General features: G+C 42.0%; 2 protein-coding genes across 4 annotated transcripts in view; one reads left to right on the top strand and one right to left on the bottom strand.

Annotated features, from left to right (window-relative positions):
* Positions 1-486: 486 nt before the first annotated feature.
* The window catches only part of LOC132990574 (ubiquitin-conjugating enzyme E2 E1-like), a 143,720-nt gene continuing 116,303 nt past the window's right edge, over positions 487-27,903 (top strand). Inside the window, exons 1-6 of one of the 3 annotated variants that reach the window (XM_061058854.1) lie at positions 487-625; positions 1,958-2,173; positions 2,435-2,485; positions 17,090-17,222; positions 17,448-17,595; positions 19,413-20,054. In XM_061058854.1, coding sequence (XP_060914837.1) covers positions 1,965-2,173; positions 2,435-2,485; positions 17,090-17,222; positions 17,448-17,595; positions 19,413-19,510 — 639 coding nt within the window. In that variant the 5' untranslated portion in view covers positions 487-625; positions 1,958-1,964 and the 3' untranslated portion in view covers positions 19,511-20,054. Of the gene's footprint in view, positions 626-788; positions 953-1,957; positions 2,174-2,434; positions 2,486-17,089; positions 17,223-17,447; positions 17,596-19,412; positions 20,055-27,903 lie in introns of those variants that run through there. The other 2 variants (XR_009676075.1, XM_061058853.1) reach the window with 2 other exon arrangements.
* On the bottom strand, positions 20,132-26,005 carry nkiras1 (NFKB inhibitor interacting Ras-like 1). Its single transcript, XM_061058855.1, has 4 exons — positions 25,885-26,005; positions 25,500-25,600; positions 25,143-25,384; positions 20,132-24,158 (listed from the first exon to the last, which is right to left on the bottom strand). Exons 2-4 carry the CDS (start codon positions 25,591-25,593, stop codon positions 23,916-23,918), a joined length of 579 nt encoding a protein of 192 aa, XP_060914838.1. The 5' UTR covers positions 25,594-25,600; positions 25,885-26,005; the 3' UTR covers positions 20,132-23,915.

Here is a 27,903-nt window from a genome sequence, read left to right as displayed (position 1 = left end):
TTCAATTAGGAGACTTTTTCCAAATTAGTTTTTTTTTTGTGTGTGTGTGGGAAAAGTTTCAGTTTTCAAACACGACTTTCTCAATAAGTAACAAAATATATGAACTTGAAAAGTGTGAGCCAAGTAATTAGCATCGGGATTACAGACGGATTTGCATTCAGGCATAGGCAAGATCTTCTAAGATTTTCCGCATTTCTTTGCTTTAACCAACAACAAAAAATACACGCTGCGATTTTTTTTTTTTTTTTTTGTGACTTGTCCGGTCATAAAAAAAGCTACCTTATAAATTAAAGATGTGGCATACCTTGCGATGTTGATCTTTGACACCTTGAGTTACCTCGTACCTTTTCTTCTATTTTTTTATTTTGTGAGTGGTAGACACTTTTATAATGTTACATAATAGGCTTTCCTTGTGTTGACTTCTAATGCTAAACTTCAGCGTTATTAACCTTTCTCTTGTCTTTTCGTGTCTTCATCGAAACGACGGGTACGCTCGTCGGTGCTTTTATTTCTTAGATGATGACCGGAAGTTGTGTTTCTCGTCGTCGTCGCTGTCTTGACACACTGGTGCGTCCAGGCGGCGGAGGCACACACACACATAAGCTGTGCACACACACAAAGAAAGGTATCAAATACTCAATATTTGTATTACAGCGCATACTATTACATGCTTCAATGCTATGTGTGTCTTTTAGATGGCGTGTTTGGGGGGCGGGGGGGACCGTGAATGCATCCGTGTTGCCTTCAAAGGAGAATTTTAGGAGTCGGTCCATCCTGTGACTGGCTGCACTGAGATCAGCTGCATGTCGACGGATATAGCTTTTGAAACGCGAGGAATCCCTTTAAGCAAAAAACAAAACAAAAAAAACGGCGTGTTCGTGTTTGTTTTGAATTACGTTCAAAGCGTCGGATACGCGTTGACATGGCTGGAGGTGTTCGCCGACTTGTTCAGGTGAAAGTTTCATTCGCCTGGAAAAATTGTTGAGGTGTTTTTAAGTGTTGAGGCTCTCTCTCTCTCTCTCTTTCCCCCCCGCCGACTGCGACATCGCCCCGTCGATTGTATTTCTGCTTTTCCAGTCCGACCTATTCGCCTCAGATCCGGAGCAGAGGTCTGGCGTGTCGTGTTTCCCCCCCACACCACCACCGGTGGTGTCAGGCAGAACTAGGCCTTTAGCCGAACTATTTCACCAAATCGTTTCCTTTGTCGCAGCTCGGCAAGGCTAAAAATAACGCCCGACTGCAACAATTTTTTTTTTTTTACCCGAGGTCAGAATTCAGCGTAATGAAAGAAAGGGGGGGGGGGGAATGCTCCGGAGATAAGACGGATACTTCAATAACATCCACACATCGTGGGGATTTAAAACTGATGGATCCAGTTAACCCGGGTCAACGTCAGGTCCAGGCCTGTGTGGTTAAACCGACGGAAGCGTTTATGGAGTCCCTGACTGCATCGGGGGATTTATTGGTCACAGCCTAAAGTCGTTAACATTAACAGAGAAGAGTGTGCGAGACTCCCTTTGAGAAATCTCACATTTAAGGTTCACTCGCTTATCGGCGTCAAATTCAACGCTGTGAAACGAGACATGTGATTGGAAATGTGTCGTCAAGGACTTGCTGTTTAATTCGGCATACAGCTTTACCATCAGACAGTTGAACAGTTCACGCAATCTCGAAATGGACAACTAAATAGACGCTCAAAAACATTTATAGCAGGAAACGAGAGAATAACAGCATTTTCTATGAAGTGTGACTGTGTTGGCTGATGCCGAATTTGACAGGACACTCTGGAGATTCTTTTTTTTTTTTTTTTTTTAAAGATGTCAAGTCTTACTCAAGTTGTCATCATCTGCCCTTAAACCAGACTCTTAGCTTTGATTCTTGCTTTTAGAAATGGGGTTATGGCAGTTTTTTTTGTGTGTGTTCCTTTTCTAAATCTTGTGTCTTCCTCCACCACCAGGCTCGGTATGTCGGATGAAGATTCCCGTGCCAGCACCAGTTCTTCCTCCTCTACATCCTCAAACCATCATCATCATCAGCAGCAGCATCAGCAGCAACAACAACAACAACAACAACAACAACAACAACTACAGCAAGACACCATCTCGTCCAAGAAACGTGAAAGCAAAGCCAGCATGAGCAAGACCTCCAAACTCCTCTCTACTAGTGCTAAGAGGTGAGTTCTACCTAAGTTTGAAGTCAGGTGGAGATGTTGTTTTACACTTTACATTTTATTAGAATAAAAATGTGTGATAAAGAGTTGTTGAGCGCCCCATCCAATGCACAACAATTTAAGCTATTGAGAAAGTTATGGCCTGAAAAAGCTTTTCAAAAAGGTCATTTTACAGAGAAGCTCTTCCTCCTCTTCCTTTTTTAATTAAAGTTTTTCATCGGGCTCAGATTTTGACGCATTTTACTTTTTCGTTTGCTTTTTCAGAATTCAGAAGGAACTGGCTGACATTACGTTGGATCCGCCGCCAAACTGCAGGTAAGTGGATCAATTTGCTGCGCGGTTCAATTGGGGCTTTTTCCAGAATGCCATCACAAACAACTGGGCCATTCGATGTGGAGTCGTCGATCTCTCCCCCCCCCCCTCCTTTTAATCCGTTTTAAGGCATTAACGCAGGCAGTCCTTCATGCGTCTTGAAAAGCCTCTCTCTGTCTGTGCACAACGCAAAGTGATCTTCATGCTTCACTGAGTTTGTGTTTGTCAGTCCATCATAAGACGGAGAATATCAAAGTAATGAGAGGCTGAATATTCTGCTTCAGCGGCTCAAAGGCGGTGTAAAAGGTTTACCATTCATTACCTTAAGGATCCCGAGTTACAGTGTAATTCAGGACGTTTCTCTTTTTTAACCTGTGCCCTATTTCTTTAAAATCCAAAGTCCAAAGTATTGGATTCCGTCCAGTAGACATCTTCAGCTGACGGACACACAACAGACTGTCATGGCTGCAGCAGATTCCCTTTGGGCATACATGCCTAATCCAAGTACGTCCACACAAAGTGCTCGTTTTTCGCCAGGCTCAGATCGTTATTGTTATTATGGCGAATGAAAACATCACAGGAAGGATCACAACCGAGAGAGACCTTTTTATGTTGAAGACTACAATTATATTTTTTAACCATGCAGGGAGTTGCATGTTTACTTTAAAATCTAATCTTTTAAAGATATATTTTTGGGGCTTTTTTTTAATGCCTTTGTTTAAGAGACAGGACTGTGGATAGAGTTGAAAATCAGAGAGAGAGTAGGTAAAAAAAAAAACATGTGTAAAGGAGCCACTGGTCGGCATCAAACTCCGTACATGGAGCGTGTAGAATAGAGCTAATCACTAGTCCACCTGCTTGTACGTTTTAAAAAAAAAAAATTTTTAGGCATAATGTGTTGGTTTGGATCGAAACATTTAAAACTGCCCCTGAAATCCTCCTGATCTGGTTGTTTCACAAATACACCTCAACACAGGAGACTCTCCCGATTGGACACGAGGGGGGGGGGCTCTCCTGAGGGAAGACATGATGTAAAAAGAGCAACGTGGAAAGGGGGGGGGGGGGGGGGGGATGAAGCAGCAGAGTAAGAGAATCACTATCAACAAAAGAGCAGAGCAGAACATACTGGAGAATATGAAACACAATGCAGAAGTTGAATTCTGTGCAGGGAGATCGCGGCGGTCGTGTGCACGACAGTCTGTGGTCGTGCACCGATCACCCGTCACCCCCCCCTCCTCCTCCCACTCACTCAAAGTGAATTCTCCTGATTATTTGCTGCTGTGTTCTCACATCAGCTCACTCAGGCTCTCTGGGGGGAAAAATACTCAGGGGGCAGGCAGGAGAAACTTCAGATAAAGTCAGAGTGAAAAATGTGGTTGTTTGAGTTCACACATGCAGCTCACCCTGAAAACCTCAGGAGTTTTGTACAATTGTGAAAGCACTATAACTGATCAAGGCAGCAGTCGACCAGAAACTAACTGAGTCTCACAAATCTGCTAGATTGAAATCCATCCAGTAATCTATTAACAGTCTGACATGCATCGGGGTGACACACACTATAACTAACTGATAGAGGCAGCAGTAGACCTGCGACTCTTCCTCCTGTTCTGAGAGCGGTCACATGGAGAAAAAAAAAAAAAAAAAGGAGAAGGTCCTTTTGTGAAAGGAGTTCAGTGTCTTTGAAGAGAGCAGTGTAACTGCTTCGTCTTTTATCTCACTTGTTGACAAGACGGTCCCTCTCTGTAGGGAACCTCTCGGTAATGTTGGCAGACACTTAGAATAACAATCTGAGCCTGTCAGTGACAAAAAAAAAAAAACATGCACTTTTTAGTGGGCACACTTCAATTGGGGGCATTTGTCTGCGGGGATTATATTGCAGCCATTACATCCTGTTTTGGGCTGAAGCAATCAAGTGGAGTGATCGCAAAACTGTGTGCAGCTATTCTTCATGTGGAGCCCCGATAGGCTCCAGGTTTGAAAACACTGAAATTACCTGCACTTTTCAGTAGGGCGCGACCGATATCTGATATTTGGGTCTGATACCGATATTAGGGAGAGAAAAAATTTGATACTGATGTATTTGCCGATATCTTAGATCAAAGATCGATCTTTGATCCAGATGGATAAACACATTTATTACGTTGCTGCTATCAAACACTTGTGGAAAAGATATACTACGAAGAAGAGATGGTCACGCAACTGGAAAGTAACTGCGCATGTACGTGCATCCCGGCTTCACATGCTTGTTGTAATCCATACAGCGCCCTCTGCTGGTGAAAGAGAACTGCTAGTGTAACACAATGAAACCCCTTTTTGACTGGTGAATAAATCTACTAATATCTGCGATAAAGTAGCCGATACCGATAGTCACTGGATATGCTAATATCGGCCGATATTATCGGCTGGCTGATTTATCGGTCGGGCTCTACTTTTTAAGGTTTATATCTTTCCTTTTTGACACTTGAAGGAGTTTTAATAACTGGAAGCTGGTCTGCTCATATTCACAGTATGGTTGAGTTATTATATTAAAGTTTCATTAAGATGAAGGTCTTGTGCCGCTGCTTTAAAAGATATTTTGTTGATATTTTGTTTTATGGGAAAATCATCGTTTGCAGAGGTCCACTTTGTCAATACTGATACAGTTAGTTGCCAGTTCTAGTGCGAGCTGCGGTGCTAACTACAGGTCTTCATGTAGTCCTTTGAAACAACCTGAGACAGTTTACATGTTCTAAAACAGATTATCTAAAAGTCCCCTTTCTTTGTTTGCAAACTGAAGTCTTACAGAGCTGTGTTTGAAACCAGCCCGGCTTGTTTAGTTAAAAGTCATTACTCAACATGCTGAGTGTTTTTTTACAATACATCACACTCACCTGCTTGTAATGGTTATTACTCACAAATCGTTCCGTTTGTGATTATGCATTGATGGATTATATATTGTGTAATTGGAGTAAAGCTGTTGGCGACGCCGCTTTGTTGACACACCCTTTACTACCAGAAGGAGGCAGGAACCAGAGAGGGGGAAGAAAATCAAAGAATGAGGAAGACAATGAAAGAGAATGAGGAAGACAGGAAGTACAGTTTGAAGCCTTTTTTTGAAACATGTCGGGTCTCTGGAGGTCATGGACATGTTTGTTGGAGGTAAAGCTGGTGAGGTGTGTGTCTGAACTACAGAGCTGAAGACGATCTGGTTGCATCGCAGCGAGCTCAAAACCAACGAGTTATGCAGCAGAGACTTTAAACTTGACTTCAGTCTTTGTGCATGTGAGCTATAAATCTAAACTCAAGGACAATTTGCCCCCGATCCCCCTGTGGTGTCATGGATCAACTCCTCACACTGAAGCCTGCTGGAGGCTCAGTAACAAAAATGACTTGATTAATGCAGGATTGTTGACATGAGATTTAATTTTGAAGAGTTGACTTCATGGATTTATTCAGATTTTTAGTCCCATGTTGGTTAACTCTACATCAGATGAAACAGAAACTCACTCAGAAAGCCGCCAGGTTTCAGTTCAATGGAGACACGTCCAACTTCAATGGCAACGTTGCCAAATGCAATTTGAGTTTCAAGTTAGTCGGAGTTGAGTTTAAGACAGTGGAGATCAGGGATGTGTGCTTTTAGTTGACTCAGTGGTTAAATGTCATCACCCTGGCTAGTCAGTTTGTCTGAATTTAAAACCCTGTACCAACTATCAATCAATTCATCAATTTTTATTTGTATAGCGTCAACTCATAACTCGGACTAGGAGATTCGTCAGAACATCCCTACTTGAGACATTTCTTTGTCCAGTTTCAAGTTGGTTAAGATTTAGAGTCACAAAGTCTAAAGCAGAGGTTCCCAAGCGTTTTTCCATACTTTCATCTATAAAAGCCGAGCCCCCCTAAGGACCCACATGAATTAGGGGTTACATTGCTGTCATAAATAAACCTGGATTTGAATTGAATGGATACGATCCCAACAGAATAGGCCTGAACATCTTAACAAAAGACCTTTGAATAAACTGTCCAGCAAGTGTGTTATCACAATTTTAATTAATATGGTCAATTCTAATTTTGATCATCTTTCAATTGTTTTAACTTCATGTGAGAAACAGTAGAAGAGAAATCTTAACGACACGAGAACATCCGCACCGTGTCCTGATGGTGCTTGCACACGTGCACAAAGCTCCTGAAAACTTCCTGAAAATGTCAGGTTGAGCTACACAACACAAACACCTCGATCTTTCTCCCCGACTTTACACAGAAATTTTCCTGCCATCCCCCAAGTAAATTTTTCATGTGAAGTCGGGATGAACTGATGTGAGAACGCAGCGGGAATTATTGAGGAAAATAAGCGAGCTGGCGGGGTGATGACTGAACAATCTAGGCCTGTGAAGGCTGTTTCGTCATGAGCCGGGGATCCGGCCGAAGATTTCTGCCTTTTTAATAAGGCAGTTTTTTCTTACCACTGTAACTTTTGCTGCTTTGCTAAAGTGCTCATGATGGATAGGTTGGGTCTTTGTAATATAGCAATAAGTAAGGTCTTTTACCTGCTTTTTGTAATGTTAACAGACAAAGAGTAAGGTATTTTACCTGCTTTTTGTAAAGTGTCTCGAGATAACACTTGTTATGAGTTGACGCTATACAAATAAAAATTGATTGATTGATTGAGATCCTGCGACAGGTGCTTTGTCACGTTTCCTTGTCATCCAATATTTTCCGTGCACGAAGCGTTAATATGAAAGCAAGAAAATGTCAACATAGGGCTCAACTCTGTTGCTTCGTTTGCCACTTCTGCGTCGTCTTGTTTTTACGTCATGTCTTTCCTCCGACAGTCCCCCCTCTGTCGTCCAACAGGGACAGTCCCCCCTCTGTCGTCCAACAGGGACAGTCCCCCCTCTGTCGTCCAACAGGGACAGTCCCCCCTCTGTTTGGGACATGTGTGAACAACCAACTCAGGAAGTCTTCAGGGGCGGCCTGTCTGAAATTTTCTAGAAATGTTCAAGAGTGTCGCTTTAGTGACCTGTGCTAATGTACAAATGTTTGTTTAGTAGGAGACACTGTTCTCACCTGACCACATCAACTGAAGGTAGGAGAGCTTCACAGTTGACATAAACGCCTCCTCGCGTTTGTCAAGTGGCCGCCGCACCCTGAGTGATTTATCTCTCTGTGTGAGCGTGGAGGAAGGGCCTCATCTCTTCATGTTGTTCTCTTCTAAACCCTCCATTCAACAGCACGTGCAGAGAGGAGGGTTCTTTTTTTTTACTGGATTTTTTTGGGTCCTTTCTGCTTCATTTAGCACAGAATCTGCTCATTAGGCTATGAATGGAGCCGGCCTGCTTCGCCTTGCAGATGCTGTTTAATGGATTACACATCGATGAGTCAGTCGGTTTGTCGTCTCATTCCTCTCGGGCTTCTTTTTCGCTCTTATAAAAGACACTGACTGATGAAGAGAAGACGTATCCCGACTAGTTTCCATTATCATCAGCGCCTCTCTGGGAGCAAACTTTGTTTTATGAGCACTAAAAGCCAAAGAGTCTTTCATCTGTCATTTATCAAAATCTAATTATACTCCTCACAGGGAATGCCGAGCAGGGCGCTCTCTTTTTTTTTATTTCCTCACTGCCTGTTGCCACTCAAGTGTGAACAGCAGACATCACAGGCCTGCCTCACCCACTCCCTCCCCTCAATCCCTCCCACCTCTAACACGGTGTTTCTTTTATTCACCGTCTTTTATTCCTTTTTGCTCTCGACAAGCCATTTTATTTATTACTGACACTTAATTCTCACTCTGCCTCACTGTCGTTCACTATATCCCGTCCTCAGATGTTGCCTTCGGGTGTAAGACGGATTCCTGACATTCCAGTGTCGGGCTCATGACAGCAAAGGAAAGTGAGACGCTGTTTACAGTACGGGGCAATTAGTGCTAAGTAGGGTTGGACAGATATGTTGACTTAAGACCATTATTGCTGTCCGACTTAGTAAGGGCTGATTGATATGACAAGAGATGTGATGAGGACAAATATTGATTCATATGGATATATAATTCAATAATGCTGCCAGTTGGGGAAGTGGCTTCATAAAGCCTCCTGTGGACAGGTGTTGAGAACTAGCATGTATGCTAAAACACTTAAACAACCCATCCAATGTAACTGTGATGTCCATGTAAAATAAAGTCTTTATAATAAAGAAGGAAGGCACAAGAAAAAGAGGGTTTGACAATGAGTATGGGTGTTTCTCTGATTGTCCTCAGTGGATTCTTTAAGTGTTATCCACGTTTTCTCATCACAAAACAAACACAAAGTAGGGATGTACATTTAGTCGACTAAACGATTAAATGATGTCACCAGGGTTATATTATAGAGGAATATTTTGGCCCCAGTGCCAGCCAAATGTTGTGCTCCAACTTCAACCTGTCACTATCTGAAGATCTAAAGATTGGCTGTAGCTCCGGTTAAGGCTACTCTCCCAGCTCTTCAACCAGGATGTAAACAAGCACAGTGAACAGATAGCATGTTGTAGGAGCAGCGTGGTTTGGCAGTGTTCTGATTTAGAAAATGGTGATAGAGTTGTATGTTGGCTGTGTCTGGTCAAGGTGGCTTATATTGACTGGAGCAATGCGTAACCACATTTAGCATTGGCATGTGGATGTTAGGCTGCAGCGAGGACTGAAAGGCTAGAAGTGCTAACGTTAGCCGCACCCTGCAAACCAAATTACATTGCTGACAATATTGAATAAAATATGCTGAATTGTGACTGTTTTCTGCTGGTTTTCTTATCTTTAGAGTTGGTTAAACCAAATTTTAAATTTCCATTTAACAGACTATTAGTCGGCTGGGAACATCCCTTAGTTTCTCCAGTGGTCCCTGATGGACACAGGATGTCCACGAGCAGCAATGTCACTGACATCATGTTACCCACTTTTGTCTGCAATTTCCTCGTCTTTGGAGAATACTGGGAGTTGGTTTTCACTGTTGATTTTGTTCCCACCAGTTTACCTTTTTTTTTTAACATGATAGAAGACATTCTGCCAGTTTGTTCACCAGCACGCTCAAAGAATGCTTCACGTGCAAGTCAAATCAGACGGGCTGTTGTTACTATTTCTGTTGTGTGATAAGCTGGTAAATCTATCTAGATTGACTACATTTATTCAAATCCTTATCACCCGTTTCTTAACAAAAATACCCTATCCACGTGGTTTCATTTCCCAGCCCTAGCTTATCATTTGGAAATCATTAAGTTGATGTGTTTTGTAATATCTCTCATTGGAAGACGTGGCCTGTGCCTCAGTGAATGTGTGTTGGGTGTGACTCTGCCAGGCCTGGTGTGAACCATCTGAGCTGCATGTGATCCCTCTGTTCAGTAGCTGGTGTTGGCAGCGGTCTCTCCACACACACACACACACACCTCTGCAGTGTGTGTTACCATCCTGCTTGGGTGAGATTACCGAGGGTTTCTCAACAGCCTCTTCGTATCTATAAAAAGCCTCGTCCCCGGAGAGGAAGTGGCTGGGCCTGTATGCCGTCGTCCTTGCTTCTAAAAGCCCTTAAAGCAGTAAAGTTTAGAGAAGTTTCCCGTCTTTATGCCTGGCTTCAGAAGGGAAGTAGATGTTTCATTTTATCTGCAATCGGCTGCAGGTAATTTTAAAAACCACAACTGAGTATCTCAAACCTGAAAGTCGGTTTCAACTTAATAGCCCAAGCTCAGATGATAATTTCACGACAAAAACTTCTTTGCTGATTCTTCTTTTTTATTTGTACATGAACTAGGGGTGGAACAAAATATAGCTTAGAGGAAAGGGCCTGGACATGAATATCATGGCTCCTCCAGCTGATCTCTAATAAATCTTCATCAGCACATCATGTCAGCACCTGTTTCAGTCAGTGTATTGTCTTCATTTTTGTACAACAGGAAGCGGACGACGGTGGCGACGCATCGTCCATCTTTATATGCAAAGAATGTAGTCAACTGATGATTTCAGTTTGAAGCCGAAACTCTCACCCATGGAAAGTTAAATGACTCCTGTGTTCACTACGTGTCCTCTCACCATTCCTCCTCTAGTCTGATAATCCGGTGCACACAGCGCTGCAGGAGCCACATTTGTCAACAGAGCTGTCAATCATTGTTTCAACCCTTGTTATAACCTCGAGAGGTGGTTTAAGAAAGATTTATTTTGATTTCATAGTTTGAGTCATGTCCCATCTGCTAAAGGTCACATATGATCCTCCTCTTCAACCACTTTGAATAAGTCTCAGAGCTCCTCAAAACATGTGTGTGATGTTTCTTGTTCTTAATCCACTCTGATCCTGTATTTGATCATGCCTATAAACCCCTCTAGTTCAGCCCTGCTCGGAACAGGCTGTTTCTGTGTCTGTACCTTTAAATATGTAAATGAGCTGTGTCTGACCACGCCCCCTCTCTGGAAGGGGATGTGGCTTGAGCTTTCTCACTCCATGTCCTATTGTTTTACGGTGAGAAGGCAGACTCAAGAGGGCAGAACAAACACCGAGCTGTGGGAGTGTCACCCACCTGGGGGAGGGGTTACTGCCCTTTTTGATGTCATGAAGGGAAAATCTCCAAACGGCCTGTTTGAGCACACATTTTCTGAAAAGTGGAGCAGACAAAAGATGGCGAGGATGGACTTTTCCCATAAATTGAGGGCGTTGTAGACAGACTAGGGACACAAATTAATGTTGGAAAACATGGTAAAGTGTATTATACATTATATGTGACCTTTTAATATGGTATATGACCTATGCTGCAGCCACTCACCAGGGGGGGGAGGGGGGTCAGAAAGTGTAGCTCCACCTTTTAGCTGCTGTCATGCATACAGTCTATGCTTGACTGGCTTTAGTGGTATCTCTACTCCTTAGTTTGTTTTAGCGATGTCGGTATACACACAGAGCAGCAGCAGCAGCATGGCAGCCTGTAAACCGTACAGAGTCACACAATTACCCTCCAGTGTTCGCCTTCATGAGGTTTTTACAGACAGCTGAATTGTCGTCAGAGGTCTCCTCCTCTCCAGAAAGAAGGCCTTGTGATTGCAAAAACACAGAGACGTGGTATTCTTATTCCCCTAATAATAACGAAATGATCCGTTTTGGTTTTTATTGCATCTCGCTTTTCTCTGTTCAGTAATGAAAACTGCAGCTGCCAGTTGTTTCTGATGGGGCTTAAATGAAGTGATGAAGTTTAATGAATAAAAACAGATTGAATTTGATTGTTTAATTAGGCATTTTGAATATATGTACCTCTGATTTGTCTGTCTCAGAATAAGTTTTCCTAAGTTTGGCATGATTTTGATTTCTCTATTTTTGCTCAGCACTAATAATAAAGAAACAGGACATAAAAACATCCTTTGGTGCAGGAATGTCAATATATTCATCCATCTCTGACTTTATGAAGCACAGGAAGGCTGATTGCTATTGTATTAAATTGACGAGTGGGAGGTTGAGGAGGTGTGTGTGTGTGTTGCTGCATGGAGGCTCTTCTGCTCTCAAGTGAAGTGGACTCATCATGTCGTCTCAGTCAGGCAGCTTATTACGGTGTTTCTTTCTCGTCATCACAACTGCCGAGAGTGGAGACTGGAAATGAAGCCCGGTGTGTGTGCAGATGGCAGAGAGTGTGTATTAAGGTCTACTATGAAGAAATGAGACTTGCACACAGGAAGCAGAGAAAACACATTCATGAAAACTCGAGTGATAACAACAGTGTGAGTCACACAGAACTGAAAGTCAAACAGGAACAACGTCTTTCTGTCTCTCTCCCCGCTGCAGCTAAAGGTTTTATCTTTTGAATCGTCTGACTTACTTCCATCCGTGCATACTCAAAGATGAACTGATTAGATTTAAAAGATTAGATAGGTCACTGCAGTCCCTACAAAATCAACATTTTGGGCCATATTCAAAGTTGACCTATTATCCTGATCCACATTTTAAAAACTCACAGATCATATCATGTTTGCAAATCAAGCCAACGATCTCTGTCGAGTGAGAAAGGCGGGAAAAAAAATCAAGTAAATGATCCAGTAGGACACATCCAGCACCTTGTCGAGCTCCCTCTTTTTATCGTTCCTCGTCCATGTCTACGCGAGCGAGAGAAAGAAAAATAGAATCTGGACATCGTGGTAAAAATGTTGCGTCGTACTGCTTCGCAATGCGTCGCTCGCGGGTTGGAAGGACACTCCTTTAGGAAACGATGGAATCAAGCTGACTTTGGCGCTAAAACATGCTCGCGTCACACTGTTAGCATGACTTCCTGCATGATTCACTATCACGGAGAACAACCAGTTTGTGTAGATTTAGGCGCCCCCCCCTGTGGACAAAGTGGTGCCCTTGCTGACACATGTCAATGTGTTCTGATGAAAAGCCTGTCTTTGATTGGACAATTTCACTAGGCGTTTAAAATGTGAAGAAAAGCCGTACTCGCTGTGTGCTGTTTGTCTGACACCTACCCCCTGCAGAGTTTACAAGCATTCAAAATACCTATATGTAAAAAGCCAATCTTCTCACTGACGGTCTTGTTTGCTTCTGTAGCTCATGAAGAGGCATCAGTTTAAATTTCAGTCTGTTTCATAACCAGATAAAAAGTCCTCACAGGAGCTTTAACTTTGAATTAAACACCAAGCCGAGGTTTAAAGGCTCTGTCAGGGTTTCTGTTAATACAGCATGTTAGAAGAACTTTGATCACTTTTGAAGGAATATGACAGTGTGCACAGTAGCATAAAAAAAGGATCGTGTTACATCACACTAAAAGTGAGAATAATTTTTTCTTACACTCGACGTTGGAAAGCCTCTTTTAAACTGTTTTCTACTTTGGATGTACAAATACTTAGCCTTTTTTTAGTGTTGTTTCGGGGTAAAAACGTGTGAACAAATGTTTCTGCTGCAGATACATTTTGACCGCTAACAAAGCTGCTCTCCCCGTGCAGCTGGAGTCATCTTTTGGTAAATCGCAGCGTTCTTGTTTGAAGGTTAAGGGCTTAAATGAAATGGCTTGAAAGGTCAGCACGCTTCCCCTCAGTGTGTGTACACATACACACAGATCGCAGAAGAACCCCCCCCCCCCACCCCCTGATAGAGAAGTGAATGACAAACAATGATAGCGTGGCGTATTCCTGCCTCACACAAAGCACTGGGAGGTCTTTGTGTGGATGCGGGCAGGCGGGCGGGGAGGAAGCCCGGCGCTCTCTGTGGCTCATCTGTGGCTCATCTGTGGATGTGAGACGCCTCTGTTGTCAGGCAACAGAAACCCCAGTTGGTTGGTTGATTCAGGGGGAAACGATACAATATCTATTCCCAGCACAGCGGGGGGTCCTGACTGAGGTCTCGTGGTGTGACCAGTATATTAGCAGTCCCATCCTCGGCCGGGGTTCCCCACAGGAACGCTGGTGACAGAATTTTGAAAAGCTGCATTCCTCTTCTTTGTACAGGGGGTTGTTTCTTTTTATTGATTTAACATCTTCATAGCGCTCTATTGTTTCTCTAGTCAATCTGGATATTTTAATGGCAAAGTTTTGGGCAATCTTTTATAGTTAAATCCAGTCACTTTAAACTCAGACCCCATTTTTATTTTTCACATATTTTGAGGTCCAAACTAAAGTGAATGAAAAGTTTTTGAATTGCTCCAGCAGGCAGCTATGAAAGAGACTACAACGGCTATAACATCTCCATTGGGGGAAAATGTGTGTATTTAAAGGTCACATATTCTCCTCCTTTTCAACCAGCTTAAATAAATCTCAGAGCTCCTCAAAACATGTCTGTGAAGTTTCTTGTTCTAAATCCACTTTGATCCTGTATTTGATCATGTCTATAAACCCCTCTAGTTCAGCCCTGCTCAGAACAGGCTGTTTCTGTGTCTGTACCTTTAAATGCAAATGAGCTGTGTCTGACCACGCCCCCTCTCTGGAAGGACTTGGGTGGCTCGGGCTTTCTCCATGCCCTATTGTTTTATGGTGAGAAGGCAGACTCAGAGGGTAGAACAAACACCTAGCTGTGGGAGTGTCACCCACCTGGGGGAGGGGTTACTACCCTTTGTGATGTCATGAAGGGAGAATCTCCAAACGGCCTGTTTGAGCACACGTTTTCTGAAAAGTGGAGCAGGCAAAAGACGGAGAGGAAGGACTTTTTTATTAACTGTGGGATTTGTAGACAGATAAGGGACACATGTTTGTGTTTTAAAAAACATGGTCAAATGTATTTTGCATAATAAGTGACCTTGTTTGTATTTGTCACCAGAACGCTCAGATCATTATTCAAAGTGACTGCATCTCTGCAGAAATGATCTCAACGCTGGGAGTATTTTTTGAAAGAGTGAGATCAGTTAAAAGAAACTCAGAAGCAGCTGTTACATCACCCTCTTTAAAGCCACCACACTCCATTATTTGACATTACAGGAGTTGCTTGTGTACCTGTGAACATGTGACAAACTGTTTGAATGACTGAAGTTACACAAATAAACCAAATGATCCAAGAAACCATAGAGCGGCTACTCCCTCTTTGTGAAAGGTGTGAAAAATGCTTCAGGTAATGAAGTCCTTTGGCCTCGAAGAGAGAGCTGTAATAGCTGTTTCTGTTTTTATTTTTTTAAAAGCATGTGTATTTTAGGGAATCCTTTTTGGCATATTATCAGACTGAAGGGTCCGAGTCTGTCAGTGGCACTAACAAGCACTGTTAGAGTGTGTACACAGATTTCACACATTTCTATAAGGATTACATGGCAGACAAGTAGTTTATTTAAACACCTTTTCAAAGGAAAAATGCAAACTGGGCTGTTTCAGGCAGCTGGATGAAACATCTACTGGAGCTAGGGATGTAAAGATTCACTCGACTCACGATACGATTCATGATACGATTCTCTCATGATTTATTTTACAAAATGAGACTGAAGACAAATGATGAGATGACTGAAAAAGATTCCTTTATTTTTTTTTTCTCATGAAAACACCAATGCACCTCGTAATCTCTTTGGCTCTTGCACTCGTTTTGGGCGAGCGGGGCGGCAAACCCGCTTGTTAGCATGGTTTGGCCTCCGACGCTGCCATGACAACGCCTGCTTGTTACAACCAACCACCTCGGCTCTACAGCTGCTGACGCTCACGATATTACTGCGATTCATTTTTCAGAGTACCGATGTGAACCTTGACACCTTTGAATGACCTTTTTAACTGCCTCACAATTAATCTTTACTTCCCTTTCTGGAGCAACAACTAAACTTTATGACGGTTTTAAACATTGTATTTGGGGGGGGGGGGATTGGTTCCTGACTGTTCTGCTTTGTGTACATCGGCCTCTATTTGTGCCTCCCTCTGCTGTCCTTCAGTCTAAATAAAGAGGAAGCAGAATGTAGCGTCTGCCTCTTAAAGTGAGGCAACCCTCACTCCTTACTTTCACACAACGAGGCTCTGTGCAGAGAAACTGCTGCTGCAAAATCAGCATCATCACATTCATGCATTAAATGTATCCTGGAATCAGTGCACCTGAATGATAGGTCATTTATTTGTCTTAAAGGAATGCTGCACACTTTCTTCTGCAAACCTGTTTTTTTATTTTGATCAGACAATTGCGGCTTTAAGAGCACTTCCTCTTTGAAACTGAAAAGGGAAAGTGGAGAGCGTCCTTTTGGAGTGCTTCATCTAGCAGTCAATGACGTGAAAACATCTCCAGCATTACTTTAACGCTGCGACTGAAGCGGCTGTTGACTTTCTGCGTCGCTGCTGTCATTAAAATCCAGGCTCTCGTAGTCGGATTTTTATCTCCACGGGCAAATAAAGTCCTGTTGATCTTTTTCTTTTTATCGCTTCCCACTCTGTTGGCACAATGACTCATACGGGAGAGTGCGCTGTGTTGTTTTAATGAATTACCAATAAGAAGATAAGGGATAGATTTCTGGCTGCTAAACATTGTGAACATGGTAATTATTAGAGCTGTTTGTTTTAAGTCATCTAGAAGAATGGAGCTGCAGCGACAGCAGAAATAACCTCAGCTCAAAGAGGAGAAACAATCTGAACACAGAGGTTAAAGAGGTCAAAGGTCCGTCACATAGAGATGTAGTTGTATTTTGAAGCTTTATTGTAGAGACAGTAGAGTGGATAGAGTCATAAATCAGGCAGAGAGAGAGAGAGTGGGGGATGACATGTGGTAAAGGAGCCGCAGGTTTGGAGTCTCGATGGTTAAAAGTAAAAGAGAAAAAAAAAGAGTTTTTGAATTGCTCGTGTAGATTCCTTCGGCCTGCAGCTGAGAAACAGGCTGTGGTGACTGTAATGTAATGCTTGTAGGCAAACGTACCGAACCAAATCATGCCAGGCTCTGATTATTATTGTAAAGGTTAGAAGGTGACATTACAGAAAGGATCCCTACAGACACAGACCTTTTTATCAACTTGTTCTAAACAGTCTCTTTCTTCACAGCTGGTGTCAGACCTTTGATAACCACTGGATAGATGACAATATGCAGATTCATAAGATGGAAAAGAAAACGTTCAATTTCAAATTAGACGAGAAAAAGTGTGTGCTACATGTCAACCCCCTGACACCAATAAAATACACTTTTTCTTGTAAATTACGGTGGCTAAAGATGTTTTTTTTGTGAGAGACTTTTTCTTTCATCTAATGGTAATGTTGTGACCTGACAGTGCCGGTCCTAAAGGAGACAACATCTATGAGTGGAGGTCGACCATCCTGGGCCCTCCAGGCTCCGTGTACGAGGGAGGTGTCTTCTTCCTGGACATCGCCTTCACACCAGACTACCCCTTCAAACCCCCCAAGGTGAGGTCTGCACAGCTGTTAACCCCCCCCCCCCCTCTCCACTCAGTCTTTCTGTAAACCATGGCACTAATACAGGAGCACCTTTTTCAAGAAGATGCTGCTGCTCATGTTTTCCACTAGAGGGCGCCTTTGCACTTTGTAATGCAGCACATACCTCCTATCTGAAATGTTACAGCCTCATACATATAGATATATTTTTCTTCTTTGTTCTGTGTGTGTGTTCAGGTGACGTTTCGCACGAGGATCTACCACTGTAACATCAACAGCCAGGGAGTGATCTGTCTGGACATCCTGAAGGACAACTGGAGTCCTGCTCTCACCATCTCCAAGGTCCTGCTGTCCATCTGCTCCCTGCTCACTGACTGCAACCCTGGTGAGAGCTGCAGCACACACACACACACACACACACACACACACACACACACACACACACACACACACACACACACACACACACAGACACACAGGGCTTTACTGATATTTGCAGGAGGCGCTGTATGTGTGAACGCAAAAAGGGATCTATTTATAAAGCCTGGAGTGTGTTGAGGAATATGTTGTATGTGTCTCCACATCTGGACTACTGGTAGTTTCCGATTAAAGTCGGACTTTTCTGTTACGTTTGGGACCAACTTTAACACTTGAAAATATTTTAAGGGTCTTTAATTTTAAGGTGTTTCAGTTTCTATTCATATAGATAAAGCGTAACATCTCTGCAATACAGCACTGCAGAAACATTTCTATCGCAGAGTCCTCGGGGTTATAGAAAAAAGGTTTTATCCCCTTAAATAACAACCAATAAATGTTAAATATAGTTCTCTAAAAGCAAAGCTTACAGGGTTTGTTTAAGCTCATATGTAGTGCGGTTAATTCTTTCTTGCCCTTTAATGTCTCCTGGGCAGTAACCCCTCTCAGACCTCTGCTGTTAGAGGACAGGATATAGAGCTCTGATACAGGCAGCCCTTCATGAATTAGACAACTTCACTTAAAGGATTTTGAGGTTGAGTTCATTAAATCTACTCCTGCCGTCCGCTCTTATTACACCGCCTTATAGCCTTATATCTGCAGATTAAGCCCCTCCCACTTTTTCTAAATCCAGACTGAAGACAGAAGGTGGGAAGGTGTTTGTGTTCAGGCTGTCGGAGGAACACCCTTCAGAGAACATATATATTTTATTCTTACAGGATATTAATGTAGCATTGTGGTTCTTGGCATAAAAGCATTACAACAAGGTTTTTTAATTAGGGAGGGGAAGTCATCGTCTTCTTTATGGTGAAGGTTTCTTTAGTTTTTACTGTACTGTCACAGATCTCCTCACCCTCGCATATATTTAACAGCTTCTGAACACTTAGAGCGCCACACCAGTCCCATCCCTGTGTTATATCTGCAGTCGGCAACAGTGGCAAAACACTAACTTCTTTAGAGCAGGCAGAAACCTCGAGCAGAATCAAACTCAGTAGTCTACAGCCAACTGGCTTCGACTGGCTGGCTGGGCAGGGAAAGTGTGGTGGAGGGAGAGAGAAATGGAGACAGAGCGACAGGGACAAAAATAACAACAGATAATGCCAGGGATCTACTTTCTAGTGTTAAGTTAAGAAAACACTCAGAAAACAGTCCAAATTAAACACAATGAATTCTACACGGCTAAAAGTATGATCACAACATCAGCAGGTAAACAGTGACCAAATTGTTTTGATGGGGCTAACATTAGCTTAGCAGTGCTAGCACCCCCAGCATTAGGCCATGCCTGTGTTGAAATTGGTTGCATATTGCATTGGCGAGTGGTTACATGCCACGTTTAACCTGACACAGCCTATGTACTGCCCGTACTTTATTTCTTTTTTCTAAAACAAAATACAGCCATACCGTTCTATGCTGGTTTACGTCCCGGTAGTAGAGCATTATGGCAGTAGCCATCAACAGGAGCTAGAGCTCCGCCTGGTGGAGGCAGGCGGCTGAGACTCAACATTTGACTGCCATTGGGGTTCTAGATCCATGAGAGTGTATATATCAGTTTAACCTTCTAGTTATTCTGTTGTCGGCTAACAAAGGTCACGCTTAAAATTGTATGAATGTTCAGTTTTCAGAGCTGCTGTCAGAGAAAGAAAAGTAACATCCAGGAACACATTTAAAAGTGTAAAGAACAAACGTATAGTAACGCTGACGTTTTCCGTGTTCCTGTGTGTGTTTCAGCTGACCCTCTGGTTGGAAGCATCGCCACACAGTACACAACAAACAGACCCGAACACGACAGGATAGCCAAACAGTGGACCAAACGCTACGCTACATAATCACCTGAGGAGGAGCTGCTGCTGGTTGGACGACCGGAGGATGTGGGCGAGGGGTTAATTCGGGGAGGGGGCGTGACTCTCAGAGGGAGGAGTGAGGTGATGGGGGGGGGGGGGGGTGGTGGTGGTGGTGGTCAGGTAGAGGGGCGGGGGGATTTTTATCTGGGAATTGAAGAAGTCTTAACTCCTGAAATTTTTGTTGTTTATTGTATTTTTTAAGTTATCTGCGGCCCAACTATAATCAAACCTGGCAATAATGCATTTTGTGTTTTCTCTTTGAAGTTTTAGCTTGTGCTTGAAGATGGACATTACTACTAAACTGCTAGATGAAAACGTGTCACAGCATGATGCCCAGTCGGTGTAAATTCTCACATGTATCGGTTGCAGTTGGTGTTTGCTTCCCCCTCCAGACTCCCGCTCTTTGAAAAAGCTGTTTCACACATGTAGACATGTTTAGATATGGATGGATATTGGTTGTGATTTGTGTTCTGTACTGATGAAAAGCTGTTTCTGTTTCTCCCTTAAGAATAAAACATGACCAACTGAAGCACCCGGCTCTTGTTTGATCACCTGTTTGAATGTCTGTGATCATCTTCAGGAGAACAAAGGGACGTTTTCACCACGTTAAATATGAAGAGGCTACATTTTTATTCAGTGCATCTTAAGACGGCGTTACAGAGCAGAGAGAATTATTGAGGGTTAGCATGTCAAGAGAGTGCTTCCACTATCTCTGTTCTACTAGCAGCAAATTAAAAGGGTTATTCTGGTATGTTTTTAAAACCGGAGCCCTGTTTTTAGAGGTGTACATGAATGCAGAAGAAGTTTCAGTAGATCACTTCACCTGGCAGCCACGGCGTGGGATGTAATGGCTGCAATGTAATCCATGGAGGTGAAAGTGTCCAGTCAAAGTACGTCCGCTGAAAGCTCCTGTTTTTGTCGCTGACGGGCTCAGAGTGTAACTTTTAAGCGTCTGAAAACATTACAGAAAGAAACCAGAGATGCATCTTTTTGTCAAAGGTTAAGATGCTTTTGTGTGACGCCAGAGAAAACCTCGACACAGAACTCTTCAACACCACCAGACTCCAGTGACAAAAACACTACTTTCACCTTGCAGAAGAAAAGAAAGGAGTTGCTTGTCTACTGCTGCCTGTATTTGGCAGTTTCTTTGGTGTTTTAAAATGTTTTGTCACAATGGCACAAAGACACGAAAGACTCCTAAAGGACTAACAAAAAAAAACGGGTGTAACAGGCATGCAACTCCTGTGTCCTGCAAGGTAAAGTTGGTGTTTTTGTGAATCAAGTTTGGTGACTTTGAGGAGATCTATGTACAGTAAAGGTTGTTTCTGGCATCTTACTCTTTAATCAAAAGGGTCTACCTCTGTAGGGATCCTCTCTGTAATGTCAACAGACACTTAGAATATCAGTAAGAGCCTGTCAGTGACCAAAACAAGTCCTGTCTGTGGATGTAATTTGATCAGGCATCGTTTGTCCCCGTGGATTACACTGCACACATTAAAGCCTGCTGCGCGGCTCCCTGCTGGAGCAAATTACTGAAACAACTTTTAAAATGTTTTCTACCTCCATTTAGACCCTACAACAAGTTAAAGGGGGCACAGGTTTAAAAAAAACAAAACAAGAATACCCTTTGGATGTTATTACTTTGACACATTGAGGACACATGAAACAGCACAGATCATCCTCCACGTCGACTCACCATTTTCACAAGTCAAGGAATGTGGCTCAATAAAGTGACAAAAATAAATTAGTTAAAAAATAAATATTTCCTCTTAACGCTGACATTTCTACTGTTAGTAAAAGCTAACACACACACACACACTCATCTAGTAGCCCTATAAAATATCACAGGCTGGACCACACAAAAGTGCAACTAATGCAAGAGTGACAAAACAGAAAGGTTACATCACATCGAAGGCAGTACCATGAGTATTATTGCTGCCAGGCCATTCTTAATGCGTGAGATGGACTGGACGAAGGCTAGCCGAGGAATCATGCTGCATTCACATCAGATGGGAAACAACATTACAGGTACATGATTCTTGTTTTAAAAGCATGAAGAGGTCACGTCCCAACACAAATCTTATGTAAGACATTTGGGCTAAAGTCCACAAAAACAAACACCAGTGTTAATAACAGGCTCCAACAGTCTGAACTTGACTAATTAAAACCCAGACTCTATTTGTACATGTGTTGGGGTTTAAATGATAAACAGTTGCAGAAAGTTTGGAATTGCTCCAGTGTATTCTGCAGCTGCCAGCCATATGACGGCGAGGTAATCCTTGTCTGCAAATACCCCCGCTCAAAGTATGTCCACTAAAAGTTCATGTGTTTGCCAGCGACAGCCTCAGGTTGTTGTTCTTAGTGTCTGAGAACGTTACAGAGGTGATTCCTGCAAAGATAGACCTTCTTCTGTTCAGTAAGGTCCCTTTGATTTGACCTGAAACAGACACTGAAACACTCGGTCCAAAGCAGCCAGACCTCATTGACAAAAAGACTCACTCGACCTCGCAGAACACTGGAGTTGTTGCTCTACCGCTGACTCCATCGCTAAGTTTAATTGTGTTTTTGGTGTTATTCAAGTATTGTGTCGGAGCCAAGAACAACTCATTTTGCAATATTTTCGTAACACACAAAAACACAAACTAACTAACCGACCAAGGCGGCAGTAGACAAACAACTCCTGTGTTCTGCATGGTAAAATGACTGGTTTTCTCAATGGAGTCCGGTGGCTTTAAAGATGGCAACATACTAACTGTTTCTGGGTTCTTACTCATCATCAAGTAGAATTTCTTTGTAGGGATCCTTTCTGTAATGTAGTCAGACACTTAGAATAACAACCTGAGCCTGTCAGAGACAAAAACAAGAACTTTTACTGGACGTCCTCTGACCAGGTGCAATATTGCCTACATGGATTACAATGCACATAAGTCAGTTTTCATGGTTGCTGGCTAGAACAATCTGCTCAAGCAATTCCAAACATTTACACCTAAATATGTGAAAACAGGGCGGAGGTTTTTAAAAATCAGATGTATGTTAACGGGGACTAATCACTCTTTTACTGTGGATAAGGGCCTGCGAGTGTTAAAGTGCAAGACAGAAATTGTTTAACTTGGAATGGTAAACATATGACCCTAAACACAACCGGTTATTTCACAATTCACAAGTTAAGTCTGCAGCATCTTTGTTTGGATTAGTGTCACATCTTTGGTATATAAGGGTTCCATGTGTTCATTTGTAAGATGTATTTGTTTGTTTCCTTAAAGGGGATGTATTGCATTTGAACAACAAATAAAGTTGAAGCACTCTTTGTACGTGTGAGATAAAGATATCAAGTCTGAAGTCTGTGTGTGAAGTATAGAACTGGAGTCAGGACGCGGTTAGCCTAGCTTAGCATAAACACGGGAGGAAGAAGAATCCGCTTACTTTTTCTCTGTCCGACATTCAAAACTACGAGGGGAAAAAATCCCCACAACGTTCAAAGCTACAAACTAAACATTTTGCAATCCAAACATAAACAGAAATGTAAAAAGGACTGTCCATGTTTTTGTTTTTTGTTTTTTCTATCTGCCATCCTTTTGTGTACAGCGATGGCACATGTTGTGAAGACAGAGTTAGTGAGCACAAGTTTTAGTTTCGGTCGCTGTCCAGACATGAGAGTACCAAAACTGACTACTTCAGACGCTAGGCAGAGAAATAGTTCGGAAAACATTCCCTCTAAAATCAACTTTTTTTTTTTTTTTTTGTGTTTCTTTCTTCTTGACACGACTTCCAGGAGACTTGTCACCACGGCGAGGTTGCCAGGTTTGGTGCAGTCATGCCTGTACAGAGAACAAGAAGAACACCTGTGCTCGCTGACTGTATCGTCAGGCGGTCTGCACTTTAGACAGAGACATTAAACACTAGTGCTGGGCAGATGGAGAAGCTGTTAGTCAAGAAGATGTCATGGCACATAACATCCCTTAAAATATAACAACAAAAGTGGTATAGATTTGTGTTTCTCTGCACATTTAACCATTGTAATAAATGAAATTTGTTTGTATTGGTTGGCATCATTTTTCACTTTGGTACCAGGCTAACCGTTTCCTTCTTCTTTCAGTTTATCTAGGAGCTAAGCTAACAAGCTAGCCCTGACCTCATCTCCGTGTTTAATATATAGACATGATGTCAATATCGCCATCCCACTCTCTGTAGAGAGGAGAAAACAAAACGTATCTCATATTGTTTGACTAACCGTACTTATGTGTGTAAATGGTGAAATCTGCACAAACTCAACAAGTCATGCTTCATATCGTCCCACTGGTTATTCTCACATGAGGTGAATGCAGCCTGCTGACAGAAGCAGAGAGAAGTGGGGGGTGGGGTTGGGGGGGTAGGCGAGGTCTTCGGAGCTTCAGATGTCGTTTGAGGGCGTGCCTTTGCTTTTGCGTCCCGGCAGAGGGAAGGAAGACTTGCTCTGAGGCTGCGTGAGGCGGCTGGTCAGCTGGGTGAACGGCTCGATGAGGCTGTTTCGTTCCGTGACGCTCACCTCCCACAGCTTCACCTTCTCTCCCCGAGCCCACTGCTGCGCCACCTCCTGGTCCACCTGACGGCGCTCCCGCAGGTCCGTCTTATTCCCGAGCACTATAACCGTCACCTGAGGACAGAGAAACAAAGCCTGAACCAAATCCTATTCACTTTTGTTTATAAGATTTAAGAGAGGAAATGATCCGACTGACAATATGGAGAACACATCAATATGAATGATTCATATTTAATACTGCCTCGCTTTCTAGCCAGTATATCATCCTGTACTGGTATCTCCAAAATAATGTTTTAAAATGAATTTGTTGAATGCTTCAAAATACAAAAACCCAAAACTGAAATTCTCAGCCTCACACTACTTTAAAGGCTCCTGAAAAAATCGTCTGTATTAAAGTGCAGTCACTAAATAAATGTTTAGGTTGGGAGTAGAGGTTTTTCATTTTACAGAAACTGTCAAAACTAAAAACAGCAGGTACCGCCTTTCTGCTAAGCTGGGCTAGACAGCAGGTCGAGGCCTGCACAGTACGAGAAGAATAAGTGATTTTGCTTGTAAAATGTTCAATACTGCAATAATGATAGGGAGTGCAATAAAAGTGCGCATATTGGCTATAAGCTGTTCTTACTGTTTTACACGATAACTGTTTGCAACAAGTTTCTTCTGAGTCCAAAAAGCTTTTTTTTAAACAAATATATTTGTACATTAAAATCTGAGGGGAGCTGATCTCAGGCCTTCATCCAATGGGTAGTCTATATGCTGAGTGAAAGCATTGCTTGCTAATAAAATTGTGATTATTTGCTTCACCCTGACCAGGTTTAGTTTGGCTGTTTTTTAAAGAAAGACTGGTTGAGCTTCAAACAGATCAGTTCAGATGATCACCCAGACTGAAATATACCAAATACAGGATACACCATATGCTCAGCGGTACAGCTAAGATCGAATTAAAGGAACATTAAGTGTTGTCAGTCTGAACAGATGTTTCCAATGCCTTAAACTGTATTCAACTGTTTGCCGATATTAAATACAAACATGTGGGCAGAGTCTGATGCTTCACACACGCGCGTGTTGTGGGTAAAGCAAACTTTGAACCAGCCGCACCTCTTTCTTATCTCTGGACTTGTCTATTTCCTTCTTCAGAATGTCCACCTTCTTGAACGACTCGACACTGTCGACGCTGTACACGAGCACGAAGCCGTCCGCCACCGTGAAGTAGTGTTTGGGGAGGTCTTGTGCATCGTGGAGGCCTTTGGTGTCGTAAAGCCTCAGCTGTTCCTTCACGCCTCGGTCGGTCTCCACTGAGGCCACGTACACGTCCTCCTGGGTCTCACTGGACTCTGAGCCTTGGAGGAACAGACAACAACAAAGTCAGAACAGACAGATGGAGAGTTTCACATTCAGTGATGGTATTTTTTTTATTTTTACAAGAACTGACTTCCTTCTACCTGTAATCCTTACCTACAGAGTGATTTCCGTACAGTAACTGCTCCAGTATGGCAGTTTTCCCTACTGCAGCCTGGCCACACACCACAACTTTACAACCTTTCCCCATTTCAATCCTACATGAAATGAACACAAAATGTCACAGTGTTTGTAATAATGCTTTTCATGGATCAGACATTTCATTTTGACATTACCTGGGACAATAACTTCCCTAACACAGCCGCAATAAAACACTTTATCTTTAGCGTTGGCTCGCTCTGACAGCGTTTATGTTTTTTTTAGCCTAGCAAGCTAACAGGCTAGAAACACATTGTACGTCATGTAAATGAAACGTAAACAAACAATCTTCAAGGCACTATTCATTAATTACTCGTCTATACTGTTTTATTTCATTACTTACTTCAGGTGGATGAGCAGCCGTGTATCAAGTCTTCAAATGAAGCTTCATCATCAGGACATCCATCCTGCCTGCAATCTCTTCTAGCACTTTAACTTCTGTTCAGACACTGCGCATGCGCGACTGACGGGTTTGCCTGCTCACTGATGCAAGGTCCCATGCTGAGACTGTTGTTCATCTAGTCCTGAAACCAGTACATACTCATAAATTGTGGATATATATTTGTAGATCTATTTTAGATAACATTTTATATAATCTTCTGGAAAATGTTTGTTTTTTTGGTCACTTGAATTTCGATGTGACACAAAGGCCACAAATTAATATTTTATTAAAAATCTCATCATATCTCTAGCAAAGTTTTACAATCATAAATATAAATCTACCAAAGTAAAACGCAAACATTTTCTTGCTTTTCAGAAAGAAACTAAGTTATACAATTAAACAATTTCAGAGGCAAACTGAGTTATTTGTTTAAATAATTTCTTAAGACAAAAAAATATATTTGCTCCCAATTTAAGTTTATATGTTCTAAATGTAAACAAAATTAAATATACCTGTTTTGTTTTGTTGTCCCCTCGCTTATTCGCTTTTATTTAAACTATTTATTTTGTGTATGGCCCGTTTTTTAATGTTTACTATTTAAGTATTACTTACACTACACATGATAATTAGAGGAAAACAGCTTTTACAATGTTAATATTCATATGCCTAAAATAACATTTGAATATTTGTATTACCTTTTTCTGTCAATTTAGATGTTTTTCGTATATATTCTAAACTTCTGCATCGTCTGCAAGTTATGTAATTTTAAAAAATTATAAATATAATTTCTAATTTACATGTAATTATTGAAACGAGCGGAGCGCGTTTTGTTTCTCTAAAACGTAGTAAAACTTTGGTTGTTGTTGATAAACGTAAAAAGTCTTGCGCGAACTACATTTCCCATGAGCAAAACAAAGGAAATGCGTCACAGTCGTTTTCATAAGGCATGCTGGGTAACTTCCCTCTCTCTTTCCGGCTGGTACGCCATCATGTAAGCGAGTATTTCTATGCTTTTATACAAAACGCAATCCATTAAAATCTTGATGTTTATGCATTCATCCGGTTGTTTGATTCAGGAAACTACATGTCGTCTTTATATTAATCATTACGGGTCGTTTATTTTTTGATTATCGGTGTTAAAAACTTAGATTACAGCCTTGTTTTATCCGCTGAGGTGCAGGCGAGCCGGTGCTAGCCTAAGTAGCAAGCTGATGTGTTAACATGCTGTCCTGTGACGTTTGTTAGAGTACCGTGGGTTTCGCGTTTAATTAAATCCACATTAAATCAACTTAATTATGTAATCTTAACTTTGGCTGTAGCACATTTTGGAGAAGAGGGCAGGGAGAAATTAACGTTGTGTGGCTAACTAGCAGGCTAGCTGTTATACCAATAGCTGTGTAGAAAGCATGCAGTTTCCTCCATCACATCCTCCTTGTTGAAACTGAAATTTAAAATAGAAATAAGCGTAGTTTTTGTACGTGCACCTTGTGTATTAACGTCAGACATCGGCGAGTCAATGTAGGCAAAATGTTAAAGACAAGACGTGAAGTTCTGTCTCTGATCGCAGCCATGCAGCTATTCACTCTCGATTTGTATTATTTTGTACCAGAGGTAGTCTCATTACCTGACAGATATGGTTGATAAAGCTACTCTAAATTAAAAGAGAGCAGGTTTTTTTTGAGACTGAGTATTGCCTGTGTTTTAATTGGAAAGTCTTTTAAATGACACCTGACTAAAGATCGTCTATTTAGTGATGATTATGTATTTTAATACTTTAGGTAATCTTAATTATTTAAGTAAAATATGCGTGTACGTCTTGCTGTGTTTTTTTCCCAAATTAGTACTGTTGAGAATCTGGATGCATGGATTTAACATCTGTATAGGGCCTACACCTAACTAATGTTTTAGTGAAGAGGTTTTCCTTTGGGCAGAAGAAGTCACTTGTTAGAGCAGGGGTCTCCAACCTTTTTTCATCTGAGA

This window comes from Labrus mixtus, chromosome 16 (genome assembly GCF_963584025.1).
Source record: "Labrus mixtus chromosome 16, fLabMix1.1, whole genome shotgun sequence".
Classification (NCBI taxonomy): Eukaryota; Metazoa; Chordata; class Actinopteri; order Labriformes; family Labridae; genus Labrus; species Labrus mixtus.
This window is presented reverse-complemented; position numbering and strand designations above follow the sequence as displayed.

Bases quoted from the DNA above. Each gene is read 5' to 3' on its own strand.
- nkiras1 (XM_061058855.1), bottom strand. From the start codon at position 25,593: ATGGGGAAAGGTTGTAAAGTTGTGGTGTGTGGCCAGGCTGCAGTAGGG. The intron at 25,385-25,499 runs GTAAGGATTACA...TGTTCCTCCAAG, and splicing joins GTACGGAAATCACTCTGTAG to GCTCAGAGTCCAGTGAGACC. The intron at 24,159-25,142 runs GTGCGGCTGGTT...CTCTGTCCTCAG, and splicing joins AGTCCAGAGATAAGAAAGAG to GTGACGGTTATAGTGCTCGG.